Genomic DNA, 15045 nt, shown 5'->3' on the forward strand with positions numbered 1-15045 from the left:
GGCGGACTACATCTCCCGGCACGCCCCGCGCCGCCGCGCACGCGTACCGCACGCCGGGAGCCCGTTCGGGCCCCTCCTCCCGCCTCCCGCCGCACCGCGGGAGCTGCGCGCCCCCGCTGGCCCCGCCCTTCCCCCCTGCCATAGGCGGGCAGTGCTGCCACTCACGCTTGGGGGCGGGGCCTCGGTGAGTTCGGGTTTGTAATTGGCTGTGGTGACTGTGAGGCGGGGCCGGGGGCGGGGCGCCGGGAGGCGGAAGCGGAGCATGGCGGCGGGTGCGGGCGGGCTGGCGGCGGCCGCGCTGCTGTTGGCCCTGGCCGGGCCGCGCCCGGTGCCCGCCGAGCTCACGGATGGCAACAACGAGCACCTGAAGCGGGAGCACTCGCTGATGAAGCCGTACCAGGGTGAGCGCGGGGCCGGGGGAACGCTCGGGACGCCCCGCGAGCGGCCCGGGCTGATCCGCGCTCCGTTCGCCCCTTCGCAGGCGCGGGCTCCGCCGCGATGCCGCTGTGGGACTTCACGGGCAGCACCATGGTCACCAGCCAGTACGTGCGCCTGACGCCCGACGAGCGCAGTCGGGAGGGCTCCATCTGGAACCGAGTGGTGAGAGCCCGGGGCGGGACGGGCGGCGGTCGGCTCGGCCCTGCCGCCCCACGCCCTGACGCCGCTGGGCGGCTTTCTCCCACAGCCCTGCTTCCTCAAGGACTGGGAGCTGCACGTCCACTTCAGGATCCACGGAGCCGGCAAGAAGAACCTGCACGGGGATGGGCTGGCGCTGTGGTACACGCAGGAACGCCTGACGCCAGGTCGGTGCCGGGAGCGGCTGGTCCGCAGCACACGGGGCCTGTCCCGGAGGGCAGCGGGGCAGGGACAGCTCCGAGCTCCCCGCTCTGGTTTCACTAGGCTGGGGTGACGTGTCCCATGTGTTCTGCCCGGGCAGCAGGTGCCCTCAGCCACCTGCTTGGCTGTGAACAGCTTGTTCAGCTCAGAACTCTCTGAGCACAAATTCTCACTTCCTTCTGAGTCTTTCCACTGTTCTGCCCTGTTCCAGGTCCTGTCTTTGGCAGCAAGGACAACTTCCATGGACTGGCTATTTTCCTTGACACCTATCCCAATGATGAGGCGACAGAGGTGAGTGGTCCAGGCAGCTTGTGCAGTGCTGTTCCCTTCCTGCTCCGAGTGCTTCTCACCTGATCCAAGGAAAAGTCTCCCCCTAGTTGGGCATGGTTCGCTCTTCCTGTCCTGGGAGTTGGTAAAGAGAAGAGTTTGTGTGCATTAATGGAGATAAGAAGCTCTTTCTTGTGCTGCTCTTGGCTACACAGATGTTTGTAAGGCATCTTCTCTGCACAGGAGAGCAGGCACAGAGCTGGTGTAAACCCAGCACCACCTGCCAATATTCATCCTGAGTGTTATTCCCTGACCTCTGTGCTTTGGATACTCATCCCATGATGGTTCTGCCCTTATTTTCTCTTTGCAACCTGTGTGTGTCTGAAAGAAACTCCTGGGCTGCCTTTTTTGCTCCAGATTTCCCCATGGCCAAGAGACAAATCACTCCTGAGAGGCCTGGGGGTCCTTTTCTTCTGTCCTGCTCTGTGTTTGTGGATCTCATTATGGCACAGTCAGAAAACAAAGCTGTGCTTTGGGGTCTGTACCATCAAAACCACGACACTTAAGTCATAAAGCACCTGGAAATGACCCATCTCCCTGTTGTCTTGATGCTCATGGGAGGTGAATTCCTGCCTCCAGTTGTCCTCTCCTGGTGCAGGTAATCCACTGATCACAAAACCTTGTGTGTGGTTTTGCTGCTTATTTTTTCTGTCCGTTTTGCTGCTTATTATTTCTGTCTGTTCTGGGTCTTGTGCTCTCTTCTTACACTTCTTGTGTTCAAGGAACAACTGGATGTGGCAGTCAGAGCTAGCTGACAGCGTGGGGGTTGATCACAGGTTGGACTGAATGCTCTTGGAGGTCTTTTCCAACCTAAATGGGTCTGGGATTTTTACCCAGCCACTCTGCAGGTGTGGGACAGTCTGGCTGCCCTGGCCATTCACAGAATCACAGGATGGGGGTCTTGTCACTGTTCAGTAAGAAATGACAAGAAGCCAGTCAGAAGGCTGAGTGGCATTAGCGTGTGTCTTTATTCCAAACCGCTTCTTTTACACAGTGCTGTGACACAGGGGAACCTGATTGGTCATCTAATCAATGCATTTCACTTGATCGTTTATAAACAGGCATCTTGTTAATTAGCCAATCTTATGAGAATAACAAGAAAACAGATATTAGGAAAACAACACCTGCAGGTTGTTTTTAATAATTGGCTATCGTTGTTTATCTCCAGCTCCCTAAAGTCTCCCAGGCCGATTCTGGGAAAACTTACCTAGTTTTCTTGCTCTCTGACCAGGCTGTCACATCCACAGGGGTCTTGAAATGGGAGGTCAGAAAGCTGGCTCTGCTTTAGGCAGCTCTGGCTTGGATCAGAAGCAGCTTTAGGTGGAGCAGCAGCCGTGCACATCCTGAGCACGGCCCTGCTGCCGTGCCCTGCTCCCACCCCAGGAGCTCCCACAGCCTCTGTCTGTCCCCACAGCGTGTGTTCCCCTACATCTCAGCCATGGTCAACAACGGCTCCCTGACCTACGAGCACAGCAAGGACGGGCGTGGGACGGAGCTGGCCGGGTGCTCGGCTGACCTGCGCAACCAGAACCACGACACCTTCCTGGCCGTGCGCTACTCCCGCGGCCGCCTCACGGTGAGAGCCACGGCGGGGCAGGGCTGGCTCTGCAGCAGCTGGGGATGGTGTTCCAGGCTCAGCCACTGCCTCTCTGGCACCCCTAACCCAGAGGTGCAGCCAGGCAGGATAGTGGTGTGCCAAAAGTGATTGGAGAGAGTGTGGAGTGTCCCTCACTGGAGGTACTGATGGATATCTGGACATAATCTATGTGATTTGTATGGCCCTGCTTGAGCAGGGAGGATGGACCCTGTCCCATGATTCTGAACATTCCTGGTGTGACCCTCTCCTGGTTTTGCAGGTGATGACTGACGTGGAAGACAAGAACGAATGGAAGAACTGCATTGACATCGCAGGGGTGCAGCTGCCAACTGGGTACTTCTTCGGTGCTTCTGCTGGCACTGGAGATCTCTCTGGTGAGAGGGGCTTTTTTCAGGGGAACACAGGTGTGGAACCTGGGTTAGGTGACCCTGTCTTGGCAGGGGAGTTGGATTTCCAGAGGTCCCTTCCAACCCTAAAAAAACTGTGATTCTGTGAGTTGTAGCACTGGATGCACTGGATAGTTTCCATTTCTTCCTTTCTCATTATTCACCGGGCTCTTGAAACCCTCTTGGGACTCCTGCCTGGGGAAAGGAGGCACCTGAGAGTTAAGGAACGTCTTTGGATTGCAGTTTGATACCTGGGGATGAGGGTGGCTTGGGAGGGAAGGAGACTGGACCTGGCAGAGAACGGTCTGAGGGGTGCTCTGAGTGTGTGGACATCTCAGAGCTTCTGATGGTGTTTGGTGCTCATGGTTGCTCCCCAGACAATCATGACATTATCTCGATGAAGCTGTTCCAGCTCATGGTGGAGCACCCTCTAGAAGATGAGACTGTTGACTGGACTAAGATCGAGCCACGGGTCAGCCTCCTTAAATCCCCCAAAGGTGAGCCTGTGGGCTGTGGAAACCTTCCGTGGGGGATTGGGGTGTCGGGGCTGGACTCTGGAAGGCGCTGAAGGCGTGACACCTGGCAAAACTCTGCAGGAGCAGAGGTGGTGTTGGTCTCTGTAGCTGTTCTTTCCCTTGCAGACAACGTGGATGACCCGACGGGGAATTTCCGGAGCGGGCCGCTGACGGGCTGGAAGGTGTTCCTGCTCCTGCTCTGTGCGCTGCTGGGCATCATTGTCTGCGCCGTGGTGGGAGCCGTGGTCTTCCAGAAACGCCAGGAACGGAACAAGCGTTTCTACTAGTGCAACACCTGTGCCCAAACCCATCATTTTTTATGGGGAGCTGTAAAAAAACTGTGGTTTCTAAATGCTGTTTCTGAGAAATACCAGAAGTATTTTCTTACCTGTCTGTTTGGCTGTAACCCCTGCCTGGCCCTTGGCCTCCCGCGGGTTGGACTGAGGGGGGCGATGCCCGCTGGCTCCCCAGAGCTGTGCTGTGGGAGCCTGGAGGTCGCTCCCCGTTTTTTCCAGCGCTCCCCCCACCTTGCTGGGACTCGCTGTGCTGCCTGGGGCAGGTGTGAACATGAGGGGCTGAGGGGGAGGGGGCTGCGAGTGGGGCATTAAAGGACTGACACCACCCGTGGCTGTGGCTCGTGTGTGATGGGGAGAGGAGGGAGGGAGGATGGAAGTGCTGGCGGAGCTGGGACTGGGGGGTCTCAGCTTGGTGGGGTGCAGGGAGGCAATCCCGGGAGGATCCCCAAGGCCCCGCGGGCGCGGAGCTGCGCTCACCGGCAGCTGCCGGGGCTGCGGCGCGGTGTGCCCGCGCTTTCCGGAGGAGCCCCGGGAAGGGGGGCGGCGGTCGGACGGGATGCAGGGGATGTTCCCCGCGGCCGGTCCCGCCCCCGTCCCGCCCCGTCGGCGGAAGGGAGCGGGGCCGCGTTTCCGGGGGAGCCGGGGCAGCGGCGGCGCCGCCAGCGTGTCCCGGGGCCGGGACCGGGACCGGGACCGGGCGGTGCCATGGGCCCGGCCCGCCGCAGGGACGCGCTCCGGCTGCGCGGCGGAGGGTGAGCCTGGCGGCACCGGGGCTCGGAGCGGGGCTGGGGGGTCCTATCGCGGCGTGCGCGGCGCGGTGCCCCCGGTGCGCTGACCCCGCTCCTCCCGCAGGTCCCCGCCGCTCCTGCGGCTCTTCCCCGGCCGCCTCTCCGCCTTCCCGCTGTTCCTGCTGGCGCTGCTGCTGGGCTGCGCTTCGCTGCTCTGGCTGCAGCTCAGCTGCTCGGGCGAGGGGCCGGCACCGGGCGGGCAGCACCGGGGGGTGCCCCGGCAGCCCTGCCCGCCCCCGGCGCCGCCGCAGCCCCCCGAGGAGCCGGCGTGGGGCCCGCACCGGCTGGCGCTGCTGGTGCCCTTCCGAGAGCGCTTCGAGGAGCTGCTGGCCTTCGTGCCCTACATGCACCGCTTCCTCAGCAAGAAGAGGATCCGCCACCGCATCTTCATCCTCAACCAAGTGGATCATTTCAGGTAGCGTCTCCCTGAGCCCGGGGGGTGCTTCCCGGGGGGAGCTGCAGAGAAGAGGAGGACCAGGGCAGCGGGAAGTCGGGGGCAGTGTGTGATGCTCTCCCCAGAGCTGCTCATTCTACAGCTTAGTGATGGATAAAGTGGTGATTTGCTTCCTTCTTCCTTCACAAGAATAGCATCTTAACACAGAATCCTTTATCCTCGGGTATTTCAGCTTTCTCCCCCGCATCACAGGTCTGCAGAAGCAAACATATGGGGACCTAGAAGTCAAAGACAGGCCATGGGGTGTTTGGAAATGCTGTCACCCCCAGCTCACTGTGCAGGGGTGCAGTTGCAGGATGGAATGCTGTGTTTGCATGTGTCCCTGTCTGGGGACCGGTCAGACATTCAGCACTGTGATTGTGGCAGGGGGATGTGTGGGGACAGTGGCTGCTCTGCGTGGCACTGAGTGCCCCCAGTCCTGTGGCAGGTTTAACAGGGCATCCCTGATCAACGTGGGCTTCCTGGAGAGTGGCAACGACACCGACTACATCGCCATGCACGACGTGGATCTGCTGCCCCTCAACGAGCACCTGGACTACAGCTTCCCAGAGGCAGGGCCCTTCCACGTGGCATCCCCCGAGCTGCACCCGCTCTACCACTACAAGACCTACGTGGGTGGCATCCTGCTGCTCACCAAGCAGCACTATGAGCTGGTGAGCTCCTGGGTGGGATGTCCTGGACAGCTTGGAGCAGGAGCTATGACATTATCCTGGTGAACTTGGGAAGTGGGGACAGAAGTCAGAATGGTCTGGGGACAGAGCCTGTGGTCCGAGCTGCTGGGGGGTAGGACAGGGGAGGTTTGGGCTGGTGTCTGCTCCTGTGAGGAGTTGTGGAGTTGTGCTGGACCTTGGCTGGTATGGTGCTGCTCTCGTTGCAGTGCAATGGCATGTCTAACCGCTTCTGGGGCTGGGGACGGGAGGACGATGAGTTTTATCGACGTATCAAAGGAGCTGGTCTCCAGGTAAGGGGTCTCTGCACCCTCCTGCCTTGAAATTGCCTTTTTTTATGTCTCTTCACCTGGCCCCCACTGTGGCAACCCAGTTTGGGGTCTGGGGAAGGCAGCCCTGCTCTCTAGCAGCAGGTGCAGGAGTTCTCCAGTAGCTTTACGGAAGCTCTGCTCTTCTCCCAGGTTCGTCGTCCCTCTGGAATCACAACTGGATACGAGACCTTCCAGCACCTGCACGACCCAGCCTGGAGGAAGAGAGACCAGAAGCGCATCGCTGCGCAGAAGCAGGTGAGAGCTGTGGAACCACAGGAGGTTTGGGCTGTGGTCACCACGTGCTCTGAGCCCTTCTTGCTCGTGTCCCTCTCTCCCTGGGCACCGGGTGCTTCCTCCTTCCAGCCTGGGCTGAGCAGTCTTTCTCTTCCTCAGGAACAGTTCAAGGTGGATCGGGAGGGAGGCCTGAACAACGTGAGGTACCGAATCGAGTCACGGACAGATCTGAGCGTGGCAGGAGCCCCTTGCACCGTCCTTAATATCTTGCTGGACTGTGACACAAACGAGACCCCCTGGTGCACGTTCGGCTGAGCTCGTCCTGCGTGCCAGGCGTGTGCTCTGTGCTGGTGCCAAGGCTCCCTGGCTGCTGTGCAGCTGCCTGGAGCAGGCAGGGATTGCAGCGGATGAGCAGTGCTGGCGAGACACAGAGGAGCAGAAGAGGCTGAGAACTTTGCTGGGAGCAGCAGAAGAGGCTGAGAGTGGGACTCGCTGGTGTCGCTGCAGGCGCTGGTGCTGCCTCCCAGGGCAGGTGCAGGAGGTGCCTTTCCTGTGCTGGACATGGCTGAGCTGCCATGCAGCTCAGAGGACAATAAAGAACTGTCAGGGCACCTGTGAGTTGTGAATGCCCTGAGCTGTGCTGGCACTACTCCATTTTCCTGTTCCCTTCACCTTCCTTCAGCACACCTGTTCTGGCTTGGCCCCAGCTCCTCTCTGTGTGACAGGTGAGCTCTGAGCTGCTCTGGCTCGGAGGCCGAACCAGTCTGAAAGGGCTCTGAGAGAGATGCTGCCTCTTCCAGCTGCCAGCTACCCCCCGGGCTGGGCTGTTGGCATTTCACTGCAGGAAGTGGTTGTGGTTGAGCCATGCCCGGAGCCCCACATCCACTGGATGTCAGCACTTGCAGGCCAGGACCTCTCTGGGGTGAGGAGGAGAGTTCTGGCTGTGCTTTCCTTTCCTTGCCTGCCTTCTGTGGTATGTGCTGCCTCAGCCTTTCTTGGGGGGTTGTAAAATCGGATGTCTGCCCTGGGGTCTTGGCACACGTTTTGGGTGCTGCTGCCTCCCCAGGCTGGGTAGACCCAGCTGAACAGCCAGTACCTCTCTGTTCAGCCCCACCACTAGCACTGGCACCCGGCCCTCTGCGTTTCCTGGCCCCTTCTGTCCTTGTCTCCTGCCTGGCCACTTCCTGGAGTGGTTGCTTTGCATCCTCAGAGAGAAGCTGTTGCCATCCCGGAAAGATGAGTAGCTCCAGAGAGGAGGGAGGGAAAAAAGCATCAGAGCCAAGTGTGGGGCTCACGTACCCTGTAAGGGCTTGGGGTGGGGTGTCTGGTGGGATCTGGTGCCTTCTGTGTGCTGCTCTGCAGCTGGGAGAGGAGTCTGGAGCCCTTGGACAGTGTCGGGGGCTGCCTCTGAGGCAGGGATTGAGGTGCTGGTGCAGGTGGTGAGGATCTGTTTTGCATCATGGAAGCAGCAGGCTCAGCCTTGGGGCAATGTGGGGCTGTGCTGTCCAAGAGCTCCTGATGGCCTCTCCAGCCTGGTGGCTCCAAAGCAGCTCTGCTGTCTGGCATGAAGGTGCTGGTGAACTTGGACAGCACCTGGTGCACTTCTCCACAGGTATTTCCAGCACCAGTCGTGCCCTTGCTGTGGGCAGCCAGAGGGAGATACTGGCCCAGCAGCCCCACTCCTGCATCTCCATGGCACGGGTTTGGAATCAGCCATCTGTATGGCAGCCCCTTCCTGGTGCCTGAACCGCAGCCAGGGCTGGTGGAGGCAGATCAAAGTATTTCTCTGCGCCGTTCAAAATAGATGACACAATTTGGGGCAGGTTTCATAAAGACGAAGCTGTGCAGAAACAGAGAGCATATGTGCACCTCGCACTTCGCTCAGCGCTCCAGGCTCCTCTCCCGCTGCCTGGCAGCTATTTCTCAGCTCTGCTTGCAGCCCCCTCATCCCCCGGTTGCTTTTGTGGAAGAGGCACCCTGCTGGAGACCCGGCTTCCTTTTATAGCCCTGAATGTGACTCGGAGGTCGCTTGGCTCTGCTCCCCCCACATGCTTCGATATCGGCAATGGCCCAGCGGGAGGGGATGAAGTTATTCCCCATTGCCTTTCCACAGATGGATCACACCCTGCCTGCTGTCCCAGGAGCCCTGCAGAGCGGAGCCAAAAGCCTCCCAGCGTTCTCAAGCTCTCAGCAAGCCTAAGGAGAACATTAGGATGCTCAGGGGCAGAGAGGGCCCCTGGAGGCTCAGCCCTGCCCCTCTGTGACCCCCCTTCTGGGGTCCCAATTACTGTTAGCAAGGCCACACGCAGGCACAGCAATCGATGGCTTTTATTGCCAGGTTGTTATAAAGTGGATTGTTCCGGAGCTGTTTGCTGGTGGACATGTGAAATTGCTGTAGTGTCTCAGAGGGGGGCAGTGGGGGTGAGGTGAGCAGAGAGAGGCAACTGGGGAAAATGACAGGGGGAGCTGAAGAAGCATCTCTGCCTGGAGAAAGTGCCATCCTGGGCAGGGCCAAGCTCCGGGGCCCTGTGGAAGTTGCTGTCCAGGCAGACGTGCTCGCAGAGGAGCAGGAAACGGGGCAGACGGGGCGGAGGGGTGCAGCCGTGAGCAGCACCCTGTGCAGCCACCCCGCATCCCCACAACCTGCCCGACCCGAGCCCCGTGGGATGATGCCACTGCCCGCGGGCTGCCCTTTAGCGACTGAGCTCCAGGCAGAGGGCCAGGGCATGGCAGACACACTCCTGAGGCCAGCAGGATGGGACATGGCACCGCTGGGAAGGGCTCCCTTGTTCTGAGGCCACGCGTGCTGGTGCCGCCGGAGCTGCGGGGAACGGGGGCTGAGGCCCGAGGGAGCGGAGCGTGCCTTGGCAGCGCACCGAGGACACTGCCAGCATGTGAGCCCGGCGAGCAGGGAGCGGGGACAGTGTGTGTGTGTGGGAGAGCACTGGCAGCACAGCTTGAGGACTCGGGTGTGCGGCGGAGGGAGCTGGCAGCGAGCGGGGTGCGCGCACACCGACACGCCGGGCTGGGCACGGGGCGCTCCGTGCCCGGGGACAGGCGGGCACGGAGCGGGGCTGCGGCAGGTGTCCTGATCCCAGAGGAGGCCGGACACGCGTGACCAGGGCCAGCCCGTGCCGGGATCCTCGCTCCCTGCGGCTGCCAAAACCGGCTCCAGGCCAGGATGTGATTCAGAGGGATGGAGCGTGTCCCGTCTCACTGGCGCCAGGCCAGGCGAGAGCCCCACGGGGGTACGCCGTGTCCCCCGGGCTTCGTGAGGCTCCTGCCCACCCGCGGGTGCTGTGAGAGGGGGACACGGGGTTGCCATGCTAGAGGACGGCACAGAGAGTGTCCCATGGAGGCGAGACCCCTCTCCACGCCGCAGGTACGAACAGAAGTATTTCTCTCCACCCTTGGTGGGCGATACCCGGGAATACCAGCTCGCCTGTCAGGCGGTTACCGGGAGCCGAGTGGCGCCGTGCTGCCGGTCCCGGAGCTGTAGCTGGGGGGATTTGCGGGGCTCTCCCCGCCATTGGGGGGGGGGTTCCGCGCAAGTGCCGGCGCCGCACGCAGCCAGCGCGCCCTGCCCCGCCCCGCCGGTGGGCACGGCCGGGCCGTCCCCCTCCTTCCTCCTCCTCCTCCTCCTCCTGCTGCTGCTGCTGCTTCCCGCCCCTCCCGTCCCGCCGCCCCCGCGCCGCGATTTGCCGGTGCCGGCTCCGCCCGCCGCCCCGCGCGGCCGCGGCCGAGGGGCGCGTTCAAACGCGGGAGGGAAGGAGCGCGGAGCGGAGCCGTGCGGGACCGCCGCGCCGCCGGCATGGTGAGTGCGGGCCGGACGGCCCCGCCGAGCCCCATCTCCCTTCCCCGAGCGCTGCGGACAGCGGGGCTTTGTCCCGGGCTCGGCCCGGGCACCGACTGCCCCCTCCGCCTTCTCCGTGCCGGAAATTCCGGCGGGGCTGCGGGAAGGCGCGGAGAGGGCTGCGCGGGACCCGCGCCCGCCTCCCTCCAACCCTGCCGTTCCCTCCCGGCTGGAATGGGGATGGGAAAGAGAAAAGGTTTGTGGCCGTATCCTGTCTGGGCACGGCTGGGGCTGGGAGCAGATCGCGAAGGAGCCAGGCTGGCCAGACCGGTGTTTTGCCGCCTGGAGGGTGATCCCCTCCCTGCCGCAGGCAGGACACCTTCGGGCTCTCCCGGCGTTTCCCAAACCTCCCACAACCTGACCTACTTCCTCGGCCGCCTGTGCCGGGAGGAGCCGCTGCGGGGCTCGGCCGAGCTGCTCCCCAATGCTGGGGGCTGGATGTGCATCCACGTTCCCCCCACCCCGCACCATGGGAGCATCCCCGTCCCCTCTCCCCGTGCGCGCCCGGTGGCACCGCAGGCTGCCCCGATCCTTGCAGAGGGTCCATCCCCGGTGGCCTTCGTGGGGTGCCGGTGCCCGGAGCAGGTGTTGGGCTCGCAGAGGGAGGTGACAGCGCAGGCCGGGAGCTGTCAGACAGGTTTGTGCGTGGCAGCAATTAAAAGCGGGGTGTTTGTTTACCCGGCGCGTGGTGCTGAGAACCAGGGCAGCTTCCTGGGTGTAACCCGGCCTCGGAGCCCTCGGCGAGGCTGGGAGCGGTGCTGGGGGCTCTGCCTCGCCCCTGCCACACTCTCTATGTCCCCTGCACTGCTGTGAGGCCATCGTCCCCTCCCTAGCGCTGGGGAGCCAGAGCCGAGGCCGAAGGCATCCTCTCATCCTTCCTCCCCCGGCCACCTGCGCAGGAAGCTGCATTGTCCCGTCCGCATCCTGCCCCTTCCCACCGCCCCACGCCACGTCCGGCCGCGGGGTCGCCGGCACGCAGGCAGCAGCTGGGCTGTGGCCGCCCGGTCCCTGCTGGTGCTGGGGAGGGAATGCTGTGGATGGAAGGGGCCGCAGGAGCCCGTGGTGCCGCAGAGGTGCCCGGCCAGGCCAAGCCGATGAGCATCCCCAGGGGCGTTTTGGGGAGGTCTCAGGAGGGTGTCCGGAGCCGGAGGTCCCGGCGGGGAGGCGGGTGCCGCCGGGCCGGGGCTGGCGCCAGGCCTGGGCAGGTGCTGCCGGCTCCCGAACTCGCCCGCCTGGCTGGGCGGCAGGTGCCTGTTCTGGTGGCGGCCCCGGCCGCGGGCGGGAGGTGCGGCTGGGTGTGGGAGGAGGCGCTGCTCCGCGGTGGGGGCAGCGGCGGGGAGCCCCCGCCCCGGGCGTGCTCTGCCCTGTGCCCCGGGAAGCCGCACGGGAGGTGGCAGATCCATCCCAGTGCCAGCCCCCAACACCCTGGGGCTGGCTAGGACAGGGGGTGCCGGGGGGTGTCCTGGCTGCCCCTCCTCGCTGACTCTGTCTCTTCCCCGGCAGTGCTGGTTCTGGGCTTTTCTCTAATTCTCCATGGCAGCAGCACAGGGTCCTGTGACCTGTGAGCCCGACACCCGTGTCCTCGGCACCTACCTCTCCTCGGAGCCCGTCGGCGTCGTTGGCAGCATGGGCAGCGTGGGCAGCCTGGTGGAGAAGCAGGATCTGTCCCCCCTGGAGCTGCGGGCCCCGCTGGGCGGCTCGCGGGGGCTCCGGCAGCCTGACGGGTTGCTGCGGAAGGGGCCGAACCAGCGGGAGCTCTTTGGGTACCTGCATGGGGCCAAGAAGGAGACGCGGGCGGAGCGGAAGCACCAGACATCGGGCGCCTGCTACAAGCGGGACTACGAGAGTGACCGCGAGAACCGGTCCCCCGAGCGCTGCTCCCGTGAGCATCACCGCGGGGCCGACTTCTCCAAGAGCTCCCTGCCGGAGCGGGGCCGCTTTGACAAGGTGAGGCTGTGAGGAACTGAAATAGGGCCTGGTCTGCGAGAGGATGGGGATGGAGCAGGATGATCTGCACCCCCCCGGATGGGATGTGGGATTTGAGGATGTTCGGGGATATGAAGCTGGGAGTGTGGGGGGTTGTCATGTGCGGGTTCTCTCTGGCTGTAGAGGCTCATGCTTGACTTTGTTTTTGTTTTTCAGTGTCGTATCAGGCCCTCGGCCTTCAAGGCAGTGGCTGGGAAGGGGCTGGTCTCCATGCAGGGCCTGTCCTCGTCCAAGGGGCAGAAGTTGTCCAAGAGCAATGGGAGCCTGCACACGCTGCTGTCACAGAGCAGCACGGTGGCCCCGCAGCACGGCCCGCTCCGCACCCACCTGCTCCACGCCATCAGCCTGGATGAGGCCTCTGACTCCAGCCACAACTCCATCCAGAGCTTCCCATCCTACGGCTCCCGCCTCAAGCCTGCCCAGAGCCAGTTCAGCGCCTCCATGGGCCACATCAACCACATCGGGGGCTCCTTGGACAGGGTTTCCCGGAGCCCCAGGGATACCGTGGCCCCTGAGAAGATGCCCCTGTCCTGCAAAAGCATGGCCACCCTGAGCAGGCTGCAGAGCCCCAGTGAGCCCCCGCCGCCATACGAGTTCTCCTACTCGCTGGAGGACGCGGTGAAGCAGCTGGAGGACCGGCTGCAGGAGACGGGAGGGGAGCTGCGGCAGCTCAAGAGGAGCCTCAGCGAGACTGAAGACCCCTTCACACAGGTGAGCCGTGGGGCTGGGGCAGTGCTGGGTGCCCCGGGCAGGGATGTGGGTGTGGAAGGAGCAGAGAAGGAGCTGCTGTGGTGGGTGATGGGCTTGGAATGCCCAATCATGGGAGGATCAAATATCACAGGACCTCTTAGGGTCCCTCCTGGGGCTGCAGCCTCTCAACCAGTGTCCACCTGTGCTGGCAGGCGTTTGAGGACAAGCAGCGGCTGTGGCTGGACGAGCTGGAGGACCTGAAGCAGATGTACATGGCCCGGCTGCAGCAGGTGATGCAGCAGGCGCAGCGCGGGCAGCGGGCGCTGCAGCTGCAGCTCTACAAGGCGCAGCAGGAGAAGAAGCGGCTGCAGGAGGAGCTGAGCCTGCAGCAGTGCCAGTGCGAGGAGAACAAGCTCCGGCAGCCCCAGGGCGAGCATGGCAGCCCCAAACTGGAGGAGACCAAGTGGGAGGTGAGTCCTCTTCCTTCCTTCCCTATTGCCACCCTCCTGGCTGTGGGGCCAGGATGGGGACAGCAGTTCCCTGCTCTGGTGTCACTCGGGGTCACAGTACGGGAGGGATGAGCCACGTCTGGTGCTTATGGTCTCCATGAGGACAACTCAGGGTGCTGCCACCTCTGGGGTCCTGCTCCCCCAGCCCTTCCTCACTGCTCGCCCGTGCCCTGCAGGTGTGCCAGAAAGCAGCGGAGATCTCCCTGCTGAAGCAGCAGCTGCGGGACACCCAGGAGGAGATGGCTCAGAAGCTGGGGGAGATCTTCAGCCTGAAGACGCAGCTGCGGGAGGCCAAGGCAGAGGTCCAGGCCAGGGACACGCAGCTGGCACAGCTGGCAGACTCCTTCCAGAGCCCCCCGGAGCCCAGCAGCTCACTGCCTCTGAGCGATGACCCCATGCCATCGTGCCAGGACTTCCCTGGCTGCGAAACTGATGACTCCAAGTGCCGGGGCCTCCAGAGCGACTCGGCGGAGCCCCTGGAGCGGCAGGTGGAGTGGCTGTGGGCAGAGCTGCTGCGGGAGCGGCGCCAGGGCCAGCTGCAGGCTGTGAACTTTGAGCTGGAGAGGAAAACGTGGCAGGAGGAGAAGGAGAAGGTGCTGCGGTACCAGCGGGAGCTCCAGGCCAGCTACATGGAGATGTACCACCGCAGCCAGGCGCTGGAGCGGGAGCTGCGGCAGCTGCGGGCCGAGCCCAGGGATGTCAGGGTCGATTCGCCCTGGATCGAGCGGGTGGAGTCCTCCAAGATCTGAGGGGCAGGATGCCAGTGGGACTGAGAAGGGGGAAGGTCTCTTGCCGCTGCAGTGGGACAATCTCAGGGTGTGCACAAGGACTGGCCCCGCTCGGCGCTGCCCTGGGCTGAAGGACCGATTGCCACAGGGGAGCTTCTCCTTCTTGCAGCACTTCAGGCCCTTCTGGTGGGGGTCTCTGGAGGGCGGGGGGGTCATCTGTGCCAGGGTGGGGGTCTTGCATGTGCCCCCTGCTCTGACTCCAGGAGTGTTTGCCCTGTGATTCCTTCTGCCATGGGGGCAGAAACCAAGCACCCTGTGAGACATTCCCTGTCCCTCCTGCTCTGCTGCCCCTGTTCCTACAACCCAGTAACTTAACGTCTTGTGAGGAGCAGCTTAAGCCCTGTCCCCCACCCCACGGCCTTGCTGTTGCAGTGGCTGCATTGTCAGCAGGGCCCTGGGGCTGGTGGTGCCTCTGGGCAGGCAGAGAGGAAACCCTGAGGAAGCTGCTGGAGGAGGCAGCTGCCCCAGCAGAGGTGCTTCTCATGTGCCCAGTGTGGAGCTGCTCTACAATGGAGGTGGTTGGTGCAGCTTTCTTCGGGCTGAGACGGGGGAATGCCTTGTGCACGGAGGGATGGGAACTGGTGCTCTGCCACACTGGGAGGAACAGGGATAGAGAGAGAACTGGGGCATGTGCCCGAGCTGGGAAAGAGGCTAGGGTCCCCTCTTCCAGGGGAGGTGAGGGGGAGCTGGGGAGCCCAGAGGCGATGGAAGGAAAGAGCCTTGCTCTGTGTGTGTAACAGAACCGTGAAGGCTGGGCCCGGCTCCGCACCCCGTTCCTGCAATAAACCTGCATTTCTCTCTCCCTG

The 15045-nt window shown here is 63.1% G+C and overlaps 3 protein-coding genes across 5 annotated transcripts; all 3 read left to right on the forward strand.

The window, feature by feature from the left end:
- The first annotated feature begins 251 nt into the window (after window positions 1–251).
- Window positions 252–4283, forward strand: LMAN2 (lectin, mannose binding 2). Its single transcript, NM_001245319.2, is given in 8 exon segments — window positions 252–401; window positions 482–600; window positions 686–803; window positions 1049–1128; window positions 2579–2740; window positions 3021–3135; window positions 3525–3644; window positions 3789–4283. Coding segments are annotated over 8 exon segments (1014 nt in total). The 5' UTR covers window positions 252–262; the 3' UTR covers window positions 3950–4283.
- Window positions 4284–4313: 30 nt separating this feature from the next.
- On the forward strand, window positions 4314–7024 carry B4GALT7 (beta-1,4-galactosyltransferase 7). Its single transcript, XM_032750820.3, is given in 7 exon segments — window positions 4314–4631; window positions 4634–4710; window positions 4811–5161; window positions 5628–5853; window positions 6078–6161; window positions 6330–6434; window positions 6573–7024. Coding segments are annotated over 7 exon segments (1302 nt in total). The 5' UTR covers window positions 4314–4328; the 3' UTR covers window positions 6729–7024.
- A 2642-nt stretch (window positions 7025–9666) lies between these two features.
- On the forward strand, window positions 9667–15039 carry N4BP3 (NEDD4 binding protein 3). 3 transcript variants are annotated; one of them, XM_032750819.3, is made up of 5 exons: window positions 9667–9795; window positions 11770–12213; window positions 12409–12963; window positions 13155–13412; window positions 13628–14746. In XM_032750819.3, exons 2-5 carry the CDS (start codon window positions 11800–11802, stop codon window positions 14198–14200), a joined length of 1800 nt encoding a protein of 599 aa, XP_032606710.3. In that variant the 5' UTR covers window positions 9667–9795; window positions 11770–11799; the 3' UTR covers window positions 14201–14746. The 3 variants fall into 3 exon arrangements, with proteins under 3 accessions (XP_032606710.3, XP_030139802.4, XP_072791262.1); XM_030283942.4 differs by lacking the exon at window positions 9667–9795 and adding an exon at window positions 10089–10227 and having other exon boundaries at window positions 13628–15039; XM_072935161.1 differs by lacking the exon at window positions 9667–9795 and adding an exon at window positions 10445–10462.
- Window positions 15040–15045: the final 6 nt, after the last annotated feature.

This window comes from Taeniopygia guttata, chromosome 13 (genome assembly GCF_048771995.1).
Source record: "Taeniopygia guttata chromosome 13, bTaeGut7.mat, whole genome shotgun sequence".
Lineage (NCBI taxonomy): Eukaryota > Metazoa > Chordata > Aves > Passeriformes > Estrildidae > Taeniopygia > Taeniopygia guttata.

Bases quoted from the DNA above. Each gene is read 5' to 3' on its own strand.
- N4BP3 (XM_032750819.3), top strand. From the start codon at position 11,800: ATGGCAGCAGCACAGGGTCCTGTGACCTGTGAGCCCGACACCCGTGTC. The intron at 12,964-13,154 runs GTGAGCCGTGGG...CTGTGCTGGCAG, and splicing joins CTGAAGACCCCTTCACACAG to GCGTTTGAGGACAAGCAGCG. The intron at 13,413-13,627 runs GTGAGTCCTCTT...CGTGCCCTGCAG, and splicing joins TGGAGGAGACCAAGTGGGAG to GTGTGCCAGAAAGCAGCGGA.